This window comes from Saccoglossus kowalevskii, chromosome 5 (assembly GCF_978046115.1).
Source record: "Saccoglossus kowalevskii chromosome 5, keSacKowa6.1, whole genome shotgun sequence".
In the NCBI taxonomy this organism is placed as follows: Eukaryota; Metazoa; Hemichordata; class Enteropneusta; family Harrimaniidae; genus Saccoglossus; species Saccoglossus kowalevskii.
Genome location: NC_140645.1, coordinates 34,470,199 through 34,487,043, shown reverse-complemented (window position 1 = coordinate 34,487,043; position 16,845 = coordinate 34,470,199). Strand labels below are relative to the sequence as shown.

The following is a 16,845-nucleotide window of genomic DNA, read 5'->3' as shown; positions in this document are numbered from 1 at the left end:
TTATCGGTGAACTCCGGAGAGTATCACTGCACAAACCCGTTTACTGAATTCAACACATTGCAGTTTACAATTTACTTGTCATTGTCTATGAAGATATCGGAATATGACAGAAGTAACGGCTTTCGTTGAAGGATGGGATTTTGTGCAAACTCTTGGCGAAGGCGCCTATGGGGAGTAAGTATTGAATAATTTGGTATCTATATTTCTGTAAACTGAGCTGTCATTCTCCCTAAATGCTCCAATTCTGTTTTTTTATTGTTTAAATTAATCCTACGGGCCTTAATAGTATCACATAATGCATTATAATCTGTCAGAGTGCTAGAAATCTGTCACACCAATGTTAAATATTACAACAATTTATTGACAAAACACTATTTACGGTATATACATGTAACTTAGTTTCTTTTTGTCTACCAAAAGTTTTTTCATTAGTCTTTGAGTGAAATGTATAATTTATTTGGTGCAGCTCCTAATTTACATATTGAGCCCCTGTTACAAAAGGGAAGCAATAAATAAATAAATAAAATAAACAAATACAGCAGTATGGTCACTAAACAGAACTATAACTATCAACTACTTTCAAAATAGAATATACATATTTGGCAAAAGGTATAATAGAATAAGTGTCTAAAGCACAATTAACTTTTTTGCTTTCTTATCTCTCAGCCTAACTTGATTTTTTATTTGATTTTGGCATATTGTTATTTTTATTGCCTACTCCACATCCAGGTTTTAGCAGATTTGTATTTGGGCAATCCGCGGTGACGATTATGTGATTCTTACAGTTACACCAAGCTAACAGTTTCCTATTTTGCAAAATTGCAGGCATCACATAATGTCTGTAAACAAAACGTCTGTCTTCATAAACTCAGCAACACACAACATGAGTGATGTAACAACTCAATTTATACATGTAATTGGATTATAAATAATTTTTATAAGTGTGCCACTTTTTTATATCCCCCCGGCCCCACATGATTATAGTGTAAATCATATGGGTGTATACAATCATGTAAAGTCTTTTTACAAAATTTTTAGAAATCTTGTATTTAAATTTAGAGAGCGTTACGTATATATACATCTCGGATCTGTTGGAAGTCTGCCTTGTTCCAAGCTTTGTAATAATACTTTGTACTATTAATATTGCCATATGCACACTGACCTATATACATATACTTTTTGTTCATTTATTTATTTATTTTTCATACTAGTTTTATATGGACTTTCAAATGCTTGACAGTCTGAAAATAAAGATAAATAAATAAAATATCAGACTCAGGGGCCTGATAATTTATTTGTGTCAATACATTGATATCTATGGGACAGAATAACTATTTTAATTATAGAATTAAAACAGTCTGATAATGTAAAGTAAGCATATGTCATAAAATTGAGTTATCCACGCTCAAACCCTGAAAATCACTAATATTTGTTTCCAGCCAATCAGCCGGCACTATCTATCTATAGGGACTGTGACTATACGAATCTCTTGTGAATTTAATAACATCTTCTAATGTCTGCATAATGATGTAAATACTAAATAGTGCTTGTTCTGAATTTAGTGACGATATGCAAATTAGTTTCATCCAGGCACTTTCACAAATACCAACAATTTTATTTTTGATAAGGTCTGAATAAAAATATCAAAGCCTGATACAATTTCTTTTTGAATCTGTCAAGTACCCAAACAAAATAATATATTATTTTTCATTGTTTTTTTAAACCAAATAAATAAATGTGTGATTCCGATGACCCTACTCTACCTAACATTTATTGACAACCCTAAACCCTAAAGAAATACACAAGATTTCAGTTAGACTTGAATGAATATGAATTTATTATCCCGAATTGAGGCCAAATTTGAAAGATTTTTCTGTAAACATTAAACTAGCACTAAGTAAACAATGTTCGATGAAGAAGAAAATACTAAAATCTGACCAACTAGTTTTTGAAGTGCACAAATGAATGAATCAGAACAAATATAAAGTGGAGAAACATACATGTTATATTGTATTCTTTTTTACAGAGTTAAACTGGCAGTAAATCAGATGACACAAGAGGCCGTAGCTGTTAAGATACTAGATTTAGACAAAGTCGGACAAAATTATGATAATATTAGAAAAGAGGTAAGTTCAGTTGTTTTTAGCTTTATTTACCACATCACTTGCTGAAAGTTTCCACAGATAGCAAAAATGAATCCTCGGGGGCGGAGCTACGTCACAAGACGTTCCACGTTGCTAAGACGCGCACCACTGTACATGCATTTCTATGGGCTCTGTGTGCGCTGCTGTGGAACTCCGGTCGAGCCGGTGAAAATTCGAGAAAACGACACAAACTCAACTTTGAAGTAATCCTGAACAACCAAATTTACATATGTTACACACATAGGGCTAATCTTGTTACACTGTTCAGAGGGGTGTCAACAAGCATCCCAAAGTACCGTTTTCTGCGAGTTTTTGGATGTCCGCCCCCGAGGATAGGAAAAACGGCATAAGCAGGCAATGCATAAACCCTGAACTACCAAAAGCTTTCTTATTATCTCTCCCTCTATTATCTTTTTGCTCAGAATTTATTGCAGGATTTAGTCAATATTGAGTAGTATGGTATCTTGCAAAGATTTGAAATGCATTTGAAATATATATAATTTTATATTTCTAAAAAGAGTTTTCCAAAATTGTTCTTCACAATTTAATCATGTAACATATTTGACTTTTTGATAAATACACACCGAAAATAATTATAGAATCATGTACGACTCAAATGTTACTTTATGTTTATAGGTTTGTATTCATCGCATGGTAGAAGATAAATCTATTATTAAGTTCTATGGTTCAAGAAAAGAAGGCAATATACAGTATATCTTCTTAGAGTATGCCAGCGGTGGTGAACTTTTCGATAGAATAGGTATGCAAAATATGTCTGTTGAGGGCGCTCTCCTCTGCTACACAAATCATGATTGATGTTACACATATCAAATACATGTACATCTACAGTGTATTGTTTAGACACATTAAAATCTGTATCACTACAGTGTTATTTAAACCAATTTTTTTTTTACCGGATTCGGCTGATACCCCGCCCATCCTAAACCCCGCCCATGGGCGATGTTTCAAATAGTGGGCGATGTTTTGGTCCACACATTGCCTGACTGAACCAACAAACATTTTTACAGACCCCAATTTTCCCGTCCGACATCTTGTATCGAGCGCGCTATTTCAAATATGATGCTAAAATAATTCACTGTGAAGCCGAAAAACATTAAAAACTTCAATAAAACCAATGCTGTATACGAATTGTTGTTGCGTATTATTACACTCGAATAAAGCCTACGCTTGAAAAGAATGTTATTTACGAAGTTTAAAATATCCAAGCCTTCCTGGTTCGAGCCTCTTGGTTGTTATCAGTAATGTTTAATCTTTGTCTGTATCGCATTCCAGACAAAATGTCGGTAAACAAGAAATGGGCAAACTAAAATGTCTCCTGAGTTTCACATGCGACATGATTATTAAAAAACACACAGAGTTAAGCGGTTATGTACGTTCTATAAAGCTAACCTTGTACACATAATCTTGTACTGACGTGTTTTTTCTCCAAAAAAGACGTTCTCTTTCAGTTAACCCCCAGTTAGCTCTTCGCGTTCATGGTATTTGTGAGAGTTGAAAGATTTTTTGAACACATGACAAGTAACTATATTGATTTGCGTCAAGCTGGGTGGCCCGAATTTAAATATCAGTGCGTGAACTCAAACGCGTGGTTATTAGAGTTCAGTCGAAATGTACGTGAATATTGCGATCGAAGTGCGCTGTCCAGAGTTTATTATATTATAGTAAAATTTAACTTGACGCATGGTATGGTTTATACTGCATGTTCACTTCATTTCGAATAAAAAAATCACCATTGGAACATTGGTGAATCACAAGTATTTAAAATATTTTCTCGACTTTCCGTAGATACCCGACTACTATCATTTTTAATGATTTAAATGCGCCAATGTTTATGTTTGCGTAATTATTACGAATGCAACGCATTATCAAGTCGGTAATATTGAAATATTCACAGACCCAATACCCCGGGTCAGTGCCCTAACAATAGTAAAAATTAACTTGAGTTTGCGTAATTATCATGAAAGCAATACATTTAATACAAAGTTGAAATATTCAGAGCTGGTACAATATTGTAAACAAATTTGCGTAATTAGAAAAGCAGTACACTAAGTAAACGACGTTGATATATTCAAAGCCAGTACAGAGTTGCATACAAGTTGTGTAATTACAGTACCTTCGGATTATAATAAAAATTTTACTAGATCGACGCGCGGACCGCAAAAGAAAAAGGTTGCTAAGGTAACGCACCAGTTCAGCGCGTGACTTGGGGTCAAACTTCGGTCAACACCATGTGGGTCAACACACACTTGATCACCGCGCAGCAAGTTTCGCAAAGAAGTACTTCAAGTTCATTTGCGTCCCAAAATTATGACGCTAATCACTCAGTTGTCGCAGCGTGTGTTGTGTCATGTCCATGATGCACCCCGTTTCGACTTTGACTTGCTTTTCCTTCTTAGTGCATGTTCTTGTTCACGTAAAATGCGACCTCTCACCAATGTATTAAAACACTTTGAATTTATACTTTGCATGATTATATTTGGTCAACGCGAAACATTATTTTTTCTAGACCATTTCTATCAATGCAGGGTTATTTTTTTAGACAAGATGGGCCTCGTAATATCTGCCAAAAGATCGCCCGGGCGATCTTTTGGTCCATATTTTTCTAAAAAAAAATCGAATCCTCCATAAGATCGCCCAGGGCGGGGTATCAGCCGAATCCGGTAAATGTTTTTTTTTTCGCCAGGTGACAGTTCCAGACATTGAATGTCACTGTTGTCTCTCCTGACTTTTTTTTTGTATGTGCAACTTGCAAGTGCTAATGCTGACACATAGTGCATTTTTGCCACAGAAGTCATGCTATGGATGACAAACTTTGTTTAGTTGTAGGATTGCACATCCTGTGTTCACTAACTGTCTCCATTGGAGCAACATGATATGTGACATGATAACCCTTAGTATCCTAAAATTCACTATACATATTATTGTTTGGTTTAAACAGGCTTCCCTGTATTTGTATTATATTTATTTGGGAAATAGATGAACCTTACAAACAATTGGTCAGCGAGATCAGTTTTAGGGTGAGGGAGCCACAAAACTTGTTTTCTCTCTCAAAATGTGTTTTATTCTTTCTCGTCATCACATCCATTGTTTTCCTGACCCATGTAACCAAGATTTCTGAAATAGTCACAATGGGGGAGAGAGTAGAACAGGGGCAAAAACAAATGTTGCAGTTGATTCAAAAACAACAACCTGTCAGCAAATAAGCTGCTCTTTGATTGGTCTTATTGTTGTGTGTTAGAGTTGATTAGCCAATCAGGCACAATGTTTCATGTAGCTTTGCATTGACTCGCTCACTCTCAGTGGTCATTTGTTTTTAGGGTCTACTGTAAAATATATGGAATTTATTTTCTTTAATTTCACTGAAGGGATGATTCAGTGAAAATAATATCCAGTTAATATACATGTACCCTTTTTCCTGTTTGTTACACTCAACTCATCAAAAATCAGCGAAAATAAATAAAAACAAAACCCCAAAGGGCAAGTTGGTAGGGTCACCAAGCATCATGGTGAGGTCACAAAGTATCATTGTGAGGTCTCTGAGTTGAGCTCAAATGAAGTTTATAGGGCACAAAATCCAGAGCCATAAAGATTAAAAATACCAATTCATTGACATATATTGCTGTACTGAAATCTTCACATAGCAGATAAAGATTTGAAACATTTGTTTATTTTTGTTTTCAGAGCCTGATCTAGGGATGGTAGAAAAACAAGCTCACAAGTTTTTCTCCCAGTTAATAGATGGTGTTGATTATTTACATTGTAAAGGTGTGACCCATCGTGACCTCAAACCAGAGAATCTTCTCTTGGATGAATTTGGTATGTATCAATGTGTGTGTAGGTGCTGGAAATCAACCTACTAATATGAATTCAGCTCAACTAACTGTGGTATTAGCCTGGGTAACAGATGGTCATTCCGCTGGTTACTCACTCTTTTCTGTAGTCTGGAATTAGTGGTAACCATGGCAATGATAAAAGTATATAGCATGCTGCTAATCTGAGTATGCTTATGGATGACAGTTAATAATTAACTCTTCACATGGATTATAATAACATAGTTGCCACAGCAACAAAAAAGTGACTGTCCCATTTGCAAGTGCTATATATTAAAAATATACATTATCTGTACTCAAAGTTTATACTCAAATACTCATGCAAACACCCATACACAAAAAACTCAATCATTTCAGTAGAAATACAAAAAAAAACATGCAAGACAAACACATATACAGTATAAATAAAATGTACCATTGTATACTTTAATGTGTCACATGCTCTTCAGGTTCAAGTTCTTTGGTTGTTAGGTTGCTGAGTGCATGTCATGACAAAAAAAGGGGGGGGGGTTAATGATCTGCCATCTATGAATCTGTTTGTCTAAGTGTTCCACAAGTTGAATATGTTGTGTGCTGTCTTCCAGAGGTATCTTTACAAATGTACAAAAGGATACTGAGATGTACTAAATTATATTTAGTCCAATTTTCCTCTCTGTGTCCTCTCTGTTTTCCTCTCTGTGAACATTTTGTATACTTTCAAAGGTACAATGCAATTTGGATGTTTACAAAAATAGAACTACTTGGAAAATTGTGCTTGATTGGCTACCCATCCCAAATATCGCCAAAACAGTCAGACCAATCAGAAAGCAGCTTGTTGTTGACACGCCTTGCCTTGTTTATGTGCTTTGCCTCAAAACAGCCTCACTGAAGCTGTTATATTAAAATATCTACCTGAAACTCTGTATTCCTACTGACTGAGCGTGAATCAACGTTTTCTTTGCACAATCAGGGAATCCTAAACTACCGTAAAAACTCTAAAATTTCACCCACTCTAAAAATTTAACCACCTACCGGTAATTATTTGGCGTTTTTTGTAATTTATTGATCCCCAAAATTTTTACCACACCAGAAATTGCTCACTTATTTTTACTCAAAAGATTTGTTTATAGACATGACTTTCTATAACTATTCTATTTCTGCAACTGTATACTGTAAAATGACTAATTTTCACTGGGTTTAAATTTCGCTGAACTACCATTTCAGGCATATTCAGTGCGTTTTAAATTCACAGTTTTATCATTTAGATAATGTGTTCTATGCTAAATTTTACATATTCACTGCGTTTTAATTTAGCGCATTTTCCAGTCAGTGAAATAAGTAAAATTAAAACCCAGTGAATAATTAACCCTTTTATAGTATAACCCAACTTTTATATTTGTTGATTGTTCACTCTAAAATACTCGACAAATTTATTGTTATTTTGTATTCTAAAAACCCAGTTGCTTATCAAAACAAATTATTTAAAAGTGGCCAAAATTTTGGAGTTTTTATGGTAATTACTAAAATAATATTGTCGCCTATGCTAAAACAGACAGACATATATCACTGTGGAATACTTTATTTTCGCTGGAATTAATTTTCGCTGAAAAGGCTTTTTGGGCGTTTTGTATTGAATTTATTTTCACTGATTTCTGATGAGTTTAATGTGAAATATAGGAAAAAAAGTATATTCACTGGTTTTTATTTTCACAGAATCATCCCTTCAGCGTAAATAGCAAAAATAAATTCCAAGCGAAAATAAAATATTCTACAGTTGTATACTCTTAGCCATCGCCAGGATTGAAATAATATTTTGTTTAATACCCTGGTAGACCAGATTCTCCTGTGTCCTTTCTATTTTTTTATAGAAATTTAATATTTCATAATTTTTTCACACAGAAAATCTTAAGATTACAGACTTTGGTTTAGCTACTGTTTTCCGTCACCAAGGTAAAGAGCGGTTGTTGTCACGTTGTTGTGGAACACCGCCATACGTAGCACCGGAAGTGTTGAAAAGAAAAGAGTATCACGCTGAGCCGTCCGATATCTGGTCATGTGGTATTATATTAGTAGCAATGTTAGCTGGTGGTAAGTTAATTCTTGTCACATTAAAAAACATATGTGTGTAAAACTAACAATACTATGAGATATTGTGGTTATTACGAGCATACCGCAAAGAATCCAGCAGAGGCAAGATGGCAACCATATTGACTGACATGTAGTGGAGGTCGATGTGTTCCTGTACTGCCTGAATGCATACTTTGCGGTATTCTTGTGATAACTTTATTATTACATCTTTTTCCAGCTTTTAATGAGAGATAACGGCTTGAAATTGCAATGAAGAGCATTTCATTTTGTTCACACTCAATGACGAGATCCTATTTTCGTCATCTCACTGAAAGCACTTCTGCCTTTGGAGTAAACAAAGCAAAGTGTTTAAATGTAATGCAAACGTGATGTACAATTTCCAAATTAAAAAGACAATCAAACACTTTCAAACATCTGTAAAGCGTTTTACGGCCGGTAAATTCTATTGTTTTTGGTGTCAAATGTATAATAATAGAGAATACAGGGACAGATTGGCATTTTGAGTGACGTCTCTTGGTGCGTTGTGTTCCAATCGCAAATTTTTTGCACAATAAGTCTGTATTACCGTTTTTTACCTCTATATATCGTCTCTACGGTAGCACCATACTTCATATGAATTACTGTACGCTGTAACCTTGGTATAACGAACACCTTTATAATAAATTTTCTGATAGAATGAACGCATTGCATGTCTTCTACTCATAACAAACCCAATGTTTTACGTACTAATTGTACCCTCCCCCAAAGTGCTCGTTATAAAAAAGTCAGTGTACAAGGAGTCAACCACACAACAAACAAAAGCATTGTTGGCGTGGGTGCATGACAAGTTGTATTTTTTGTTAAATTTATTTTATGTATTATCTTTATGAGTTACATGCATTAGAAAGTCCTGACATATAAATGTTTTTAATCACGCTTTGGAACATGCTTAACACAACTTGCCTAGGAAGGAAGAAATTTTCTGTGTTTGGTATTCACTTCGACACAGCAATGAATCATGAGTACTGTCAAATGACTAATTTTCACTGGGTTTAAATTTCACTGATTTACCATTTCAGGCATATTCCGTGGGTTTTAAATTCACTGTTTTGTCATTTAGATAATGTGTTCTATGCTCAATTTTACATATTCACTGGGTTTTAATTTAGCGCATTTTCCAGTCAGCGAAATAAGCAAAATTAAAACCCAGTGAATAATTAACCCCTTTACAGTACTCATATAACATGTATAAAGTAATAACAAGACAGAAGTAAGTATTCATCAAACAAATTCCTCGATTTGTTATGCATCAAATTTTAATTAATTAATTAGGCTGCATTATAGATGTCAGTTTTGTGTGCAGTTTGATGGAAACCTCAGGATGCTAACAGCTTGATCACAGCCATATCCACATGAATGCTGAACAATGTTTCGCTGTTTGCCAACAATATCTGACTCAGATACTAGTGTCCATATTTTTACTTACTCGTATATACAATTCCCTCCATTCCAGAGTTGCCATGGGACCAGCCAACGTACGACTGTCAGGAATACTGTGATTGGTTGGACAAGAAAATTAATTTAACTCCGTGGAGCAAAATAGATACAATAGTTCTAGGTATGACATGCCATGAAATCCAAAAATAGATTTTCTAAACACAGTAATGTGAGTAATTAGGGGATCTATTCAATGTTTTATGGATTGGGAGAAAGATAGTGTTTGCAGGTCTTCATTTGTGTGAGTGATAAGCAAGAAGATGAATTTTGATTAGTCTAGCATAAAATGTGCCACATCAACACTTAAACAAAGTTGTTACTGTAAAATGACTAATTTTCACTGGGTTTAAATTTCACTGATTTACCATTTCAGGCATATTCAGTGGGTTTTAAATTCACGGTTTCGTCATTTAGATAATGTGTTCTATGCTAAATTTTACATATTCACTGTGTTTTAATTTAGCGCATTTTTCCAGTCAGGGAAATAAGCTAAATTAAAACCCAGTGAATAATTACCCCCTTTACAGTACACTGTTCAGGGCAGTCTCAACAACTATCCCAAGGTACAGTGTTCTAAGGGTTTTTAGCACTTCTTTTCACCGTAATGGTTGATATCCACCCCAAGAATACTATATACATAAATATACTATTTAAAAATCTCAGTCCAGTTAATTGGCCGAACTCTGATAACCAAAGAACAAAGCCCAAAATAGAATTAGAAAATAGACACTGTAATAAATGTAACACTAAAGCATTAGGAGATGAAAAACATTTCCTGCTATTTTGTACTGGCTATATAGAACAAAGAAAAAAACTGTTTGATGAGTGTTCAATGAATATTTACACAATGGATGTGAATTCCATATTTAAAAAGATTATGGAGAATAATATAGCTTTAGCAAAATACTTAAAGAGCACAATTTTTAAAACCACAGAAAGTAATTAATTTATTTTTTTATTTTATTTTACTAACATTTTATTTTTATCTCTTATGTATTGTATGTATTTATGTTCCTTACCATACAAAAACCCTCTGAAGGTTTTTTAGTAGTGTAATAAAGTTATTATTGTTATTATTATTGTTTACGCCAATAACTAGAAATTCTAATTGGCAAGTTTTTCATAATTTCTCTATGTTTGTTTTCATGTTTCTCAAATTTGGACAGATATGCTAATTTATGTTTCATTTCTCCAGCGTTATTGCGGAAATTACTTCATGAGACGCCTTCAAAGAGATATACTATTGCAAACATTAGAAAAGACAGATGGTATATCAAGACATTTCATACATCTAAAGGTATAGTTACATTTAAGTATTTACAATCAATTATCAATTGTTTTACATCTGTCAGTTAAAGTTAAATTTACAATGTGTCATAGTTTGAATGGGTATTTGCATCCTACCATATTAGGAAATGTGCATAAGGTATAATTTAAAGATGGTTGACATGTTTCAAAGAAAAGTTCACAGTTCATCTATGAAAGGATATGGCTAAATATTGAAACTGCTTAGAAGACATTCAAATACTAAAATTTATAAAATAAACTGTAACACAGGTGAATTTGAAAATGATTTTCACGTTCTCATTGGCTGTCCAAAAAATGGAATCTACATCAACAATTTGTCAAATATTCAAATAGAGATAAAATTTGAATATTATAGAGTATCATACTTATCTGCAGTGTATTTTAAATTGTAACCAAGGCAACTAATGCATTATTCTGGATATGGTTTTTGCAGCTCAAGGTCGTACAGCGGAAGCGCCCAAGCTTCTTAGAACTAGAACCCCTATTCAAACCCTGACCAGAACATGTAATCTCTTAATTGTGGATAGATTTCAGCTCTAAATATATCCCTGTGTTTGAAAGCTACTTGAAGTGATTTTGTTTTATAAAGGCAGTTCTCACAACATAACAGCGTCTTCAGCAACACTGTTTGTCCAAATATAGTCAAACCGGATTGAGGTGATATGGGAAATTATCAGCATGCTCAACAGGTTTTCATAGCGTTATAGGACTTGGCAATTCGAGGAATATGATTACACTTCTTCCAAATTAATATGGGTATACTGCCTTCAAGCATACATTGCAGTATTTTTGAGTATTATTACAACTATATTTATTTTATAGTGTTGTCAAGGATACCCTCCAGTACTACCCATGATTCACCTGATGGTAAACCAATTAAAAGAATCTGTACAGGAAATGACCTTTCACCTGTAGCATTCAGCAGGTATGTGTTAATTTATTTGTATTTTCAGGTGATTCAAGACGATAATTTATGTGCATGGTGCATGTTTATGAATATTTCTGCTGATATGACTGATTGAAAACATAATGCAGCTGAGCTAAATTTTCTGATGCTTTTGAAGATGAAGATAAATTGGAATTTAGAGAAAATATATCACAATCACAAATATGGATGTTTAAAGTATGCCCTCTATGTCCAACATAACAGGTGTGATGTAAGCTTAATGTCACATTTTAAAATTAAGATTGCTGATTCCTTTATTTCAAGTCTCGTCTTAAGGTAGCGGGACTATTATTTGCATACTTGTTTTCATCTTCTAATTGTGACTAAATGACTACAAATAGACCCAGGAAAGTATATATTTTTAGAATCGCCAGACTTCAAGCTTTTCACAAGTGTATTTTGCATGCCCGTATCTGCATTCTACGACGCGTTACTCAACCAAAGGTGAAAAATAACTTTTTCTGTAAAAAAAATAATTACGCATTTATGCTGGCGATAAGAAGTATTTTTTTCACTTTTCCTAGTTGTTCAATAGTCTGGTAAATTGAATGTGTCTGGTCAGTTTTATTCAAGCAACGCGTTTTAAAAAATAGTGTGCTGAATTTCAATTACTGTTTTAGTCGCATTGCCCCCAACTCAAACCACAACTCGTTGGTAAATAATCGATGAAATAGTTTGTCTGGACACATTCAAGTTTCTCTCACTGTCACCTTAAAGCTGTGAAAATTTGGTGTTAATCCGACGATAATAAGTATACGTTATTTTTTGTTAAAGACCTTGTATTTTGAAAAACATAAACTCCTAGAAAACGTCCATGAAGTAACAGCAAAGATTTTCAAGCTTGTTTATTGGCACAATCAATTAGTTTTCCCATCAAGGTCTGTTTTAACATGTGTAGGGACATCCAAATGTGTAAGGCTATTGGAAACCAAAAAAATAAAGGAATGGGATAGCTATAATTGGATAAAATCGGCAGATGAAAACACCAAAATCAATGATTTTTTTTCAGTGGCTGTGTGACCTTGTGTCTGACACATTCATATGCAAATAACTAATCTGTGAAACAAAGAGGGGCGGAGACAAACCACTCAAATGTTTGGAAACACTAATTGTGTGTCAGATAGCTGCTGATAACACATCCTAACATTGCTTTGTCTTGAGTTTATCTTTGAAACTTATAGGCACACAGATTAAACCTGTGTTGTTGATTTTGGAAAACACTACTGAAGCTGCCTTGCTTCCCTTCTGAAAATCTACATTTTAACCAACTTACATGACATTCTATGTTATGTTGACTTTATCACATGAAAGTTTATAGTGCATTTCATCAATTAATAAATAAATGTGAAAATCGTAATTTTCAACACAAATAATAGTCTCGCTACCTTAATACCACATAATGAAATGTATTCTTATAACAATTGTGTTAATTTATTCGTACATTCAGGTGATTCAAAACGATAATTTATGTGCATGGAGCATGTATACATCAAATAAGTTTATGAATATTTCTGCTGATAAGATTGATTGAAAACATACTGCAGCTGAGCTAATATTTTTTATAATAAAAAACAAATTGGTATTTAGAGACAAAAATATCAACATCACAAATATGTTTATAGATTTTATAGTATGCCCTCTGTGTCCAACATGACAGGTGTGACATAAGCATTTAAAAAAATAAGATTCTTCTATTTCAAGTCTCGTCTTAATACCATATAATGAAATGCTTTCATAAAAACAATTGAGATATTTTCAATAATGACTATTTTCAATAAAAATTTCACCTCTAGAAAATAAAAAAGAAAGTTGTTATTTTCCTCTATAAATTGTTTACCATTTTCTTTCTTTTAGTATTGCATAAGGTGTGTCTATAGACATAATTCTCTATCAATCAATGTATTTGTTGGTTTAAATTTGATTCTAATTGCGATTCCCTTAAAATCATATTCTTTATCATGGTTACATTATGATGCATAGTATCAAAAGTTGAATTGTCATGCACATAAATTAATGTAAATTTTTTTAAAATTAATAATCATTATTTTTTTACAGAAATGATGGTAGTATAGGCAATATATCAAGTTCACAACCAACCTATCTCAGTACAACTAACTCTACACCAGGTGACAGTGGGTCCAGTATTGATGACCTTGTACAAGGCGGCGTCAGCTTCTCACAACCTGTGCATACGGATGATATGCTGTTAGGCAGCCAGTTACAGTGCACACCGGGTGGATCACAGGTGAGTCATGTGATGGTCACATGGCACAAATTAGCCAATTACAATGCACTCCTGGTAGATCATGTGATGAAATCATGCCACAAACCAGCTAATTACATTGCACTCCTGGTGGATCATGTAATGGTCACATGCCACAAGTCATATGATAGAAAGCAGCCAATTACATCATACTCCTGATATTACTCTAGATAGATATTGACTCATTTCCAGAGAACATCTAGAAATTGATAATTTGGTGAAAAAAATAACTGTATCCTATTTGTTCTATTAGAAGCGTACTTCCAATAGAAGTGCATATTAACCAAAAAATTGCATTGCCCGTATACTGAATTATTTTTACCATAGGGATATTCCTGTAATGTATGTAAATGCATGTGCTTCCAAGTAATTGGTGAACAAAATGTTAAGATTTGTACATTTTCTAGCTTTAAATGGCAGCATTTTATCAGAACCAAACTATTGCCTCTTCCACTAATTAACAAGGGATTATCTATAGTGAATTTATGTGCTAGTGGCTCAACGTTGTCTGAAGTTAGCCCTGGTTTATTAGTGCCAAGCTGTAATATTGTTGTTGACTGGGAATTATTGTTTAAATAGTCAGGACCATGTCAGGGCTCATTCCTATCTGAATTCAACCCCAAAAATAGAACTCTGTTTGAGCTGAACACTTTTACATTTACATTTCATTTTTGCTGGCTCAAGCTCAGATAAAACATCATGTATTGTCATTTTAACCACCCAAGGTATGTTTATTTGGTCATGGTCTCACGCTAACATTGCAGATAAAGTGTGCCCTCTATGCCAATTTTACATCCCACCCTTTTGTTCTATGGTTATATAAACCATCAAATCTGACTGGGCGTATGTTTTATAGACACACCAATCAGATTAATGTACAGTATGTATAATTAAGTACAGCTTCATGTAAGAGTACATTTATATCTGGTTCCAGAATCATGCAATTCAAACAATGTATACATAAACACACCACTGAATACTTTTTTTTGTTTTCTTACCGTTAGACACCAATGCAGAGACTGGTGAAACGCATGACTCGCTTCTTCACTAATTTGAACACAGACAAGTCACTGAAGTCTGTCGTTGGGGTACTTGAAAAGTTAGGGTATACTTGGAAGAAAAGCACCCCTAGACAGGTAAGAATTAACCCTTTAGGAACCAAAGTCTACTTTCAAAAAATAAAAACTGTATTTATTTATTTTTTTATTGGATTTTCTGATCGACTTTACAGATTACAGTAACAACCACAGATAAACGCAAGAATCAATTGACATTTAAAGTTAACTTCATGGAAATGGATGATAAAGTAATGGTTGACTTCAGACTTTCACGAGTAAGTTGTTGTTTTTTTCTCTGACACTCTCACACTCTCTGGTGACTTTGCTATGTACTAATTTTCACCATCTCATACAAGAAGTTTTTGATGTGCAATGTGTCATTTTTTTTAAAGTTACTTCATACATTTATTGTGCCAACATTGTGCTGTAATCATATTTCTGTAGTGTAGTTATCGGTTTCTCAACACTCATTACTTCTGAGTCACACGTTCATTTCGTCATGCTATTTTAACCACCATAGTGGTGAACTACAATTACTATAATATAATAACATAATTTGATTTGATTTGAAATGCTATAGCCTAGATATTGGCATCCATATTAGTTCATTAGTTCCATCTACTTCATGTAGAATATGTAGATGTCTAATTTGTCAATTGCTAGGGTATATAAGTATGCCATGTGCTCAATGATGCTTTATGTTTCCAGGGTGACGGGTTAGAATTCAAGAGACAGTTTCTGAAGATCAAAAGAAAGAGTGCAGAGTTCATCAGCAAAGCACCTCCATCATGGCATGTGTGAAAAACACAAAGAATCCAATGTACAGACTTGTGTAATAGTATCCATGGAGATCAATATCATTGTTTTCAATAAAAAAGATAAATTTCTAGGCATGGGTCTTAATTCATCAGAAGACAGGTATTGACATAAATGTTTATAATATAACAGGAAAACCTTAAAAAAATAAGTTAAACTTTCAGGTGAATAAATCAAACTTGTAAATGTCCATAAAACGTAGAGTACATCCTTAATCATTTACAGGTTTTTGTGGCATTTGTCTAAGTAAAAACCACCTTACATTTCATCCTTGTGACTTGTGTTGCATGGTGTCATATGGGTCCCATGCAACATATTTAAAGCGGGACAGTCGTCACCTGTGCACGCACAGGAATTGAGTCCTAAGCGGCAATAACAACACACGCTCAAAACGCAAAGGCTCATGGGTAGACGCTTGTTTGTAAACAATGACACGCTATGGCCATCTGACGCATGCGCAGGTGACAACCCTCCCCCTTTAATGGTTGTGTAAAATACCTCAAAATTGGACTACATGCACCTACACTAGTTCTCCAAGTATATATTTGCTTGTACTATAAAAAGCTGTGGTTTCTATTAAAATGGTACAATGCAACAGAAGGGATGCAGCTTTTATTAGAACATCTGCCCATATAAGAAATGGTGAATTTTTTCACTTTTAGGGGTGTCGCCAGTAATACAACTTTTACAGTAATGCTACTTTTTGCAGCTTTGATTAAACTGCTGAAATTGTGTGTGTATGCTACTGATGACAAAAAGGTGCATTTATTTGACTGTTCTATTAAACTTTAAGAACAGAAATTTGTTGTGTTGTGAATTTTTTCCTGAATTTATTCAGGTAGTTACATGATTGACTGACCTGTCTTGACCATAACAACCTCGGTCAATGTGACATCAGAGATGTGAAAATGAGCGT

General features: G+C 34.0%; 1 protein-coding gene across 1 annotated transcript; it reads left to right on the top strand.

Moving 5' to 3' along the window:
• Positions 1-81: 81 nt before the first annotated feature.
• LOC100367549 (serine/threonine-protein kinase Chk1-like) lies at positions 82-16,730 on the top strand. Its single transcript, XM_002741236.4, has 12 exons — positions 82-174; positions 2,027-2,126; positions 2,781-2,904; positions 5,847-5,981; positions 7,874-8,062; positions 9,555-9,659; positions 10,734-10,835; positions 11,669-11,771; positions 13,848-14,037; positions 15,060-15,191; positions 15,287-15,388; positions 15,822-16,730. The coding sequence occupies exons 1-12, from the start codon at positions 104-106 to the stop codon at positions 15,912-15,914; spliced, it is 1,446 nt and encodes a 481-aa protein (XP_002741282.1). The 5' UTR covers positions 82-103; the 3' UTR covers positions 15,915-16,730.
• Positions 16,731-16,845: the final 115 nt, after the last annotated feature.

Excerpts from the sequence above, each read along its gene's own strand:
- LOC100367549 (XM_002741236.4), top strand. The coding sequence starts at position 104 with ATGACAGAAGTAACGGCTTTCGTTGAAGGATGGGATTTTGTGCAAACT. Across the intron at positions 9,660-10,733 it reads AATAGATACAATAGTTCTAG|CGTTATTGCGGAAATTACTT; the intron begins GTATGACATGCC and ends TCATTTCTCCAG. Across the intron at positions 15,389-15,821 it reads TTGACTTCAGACTTTCACGA|GGTGACGGGTTAGAATTCAA; the intron begins GTAAGTTGTTGT and ends TTATGTTTCCAG.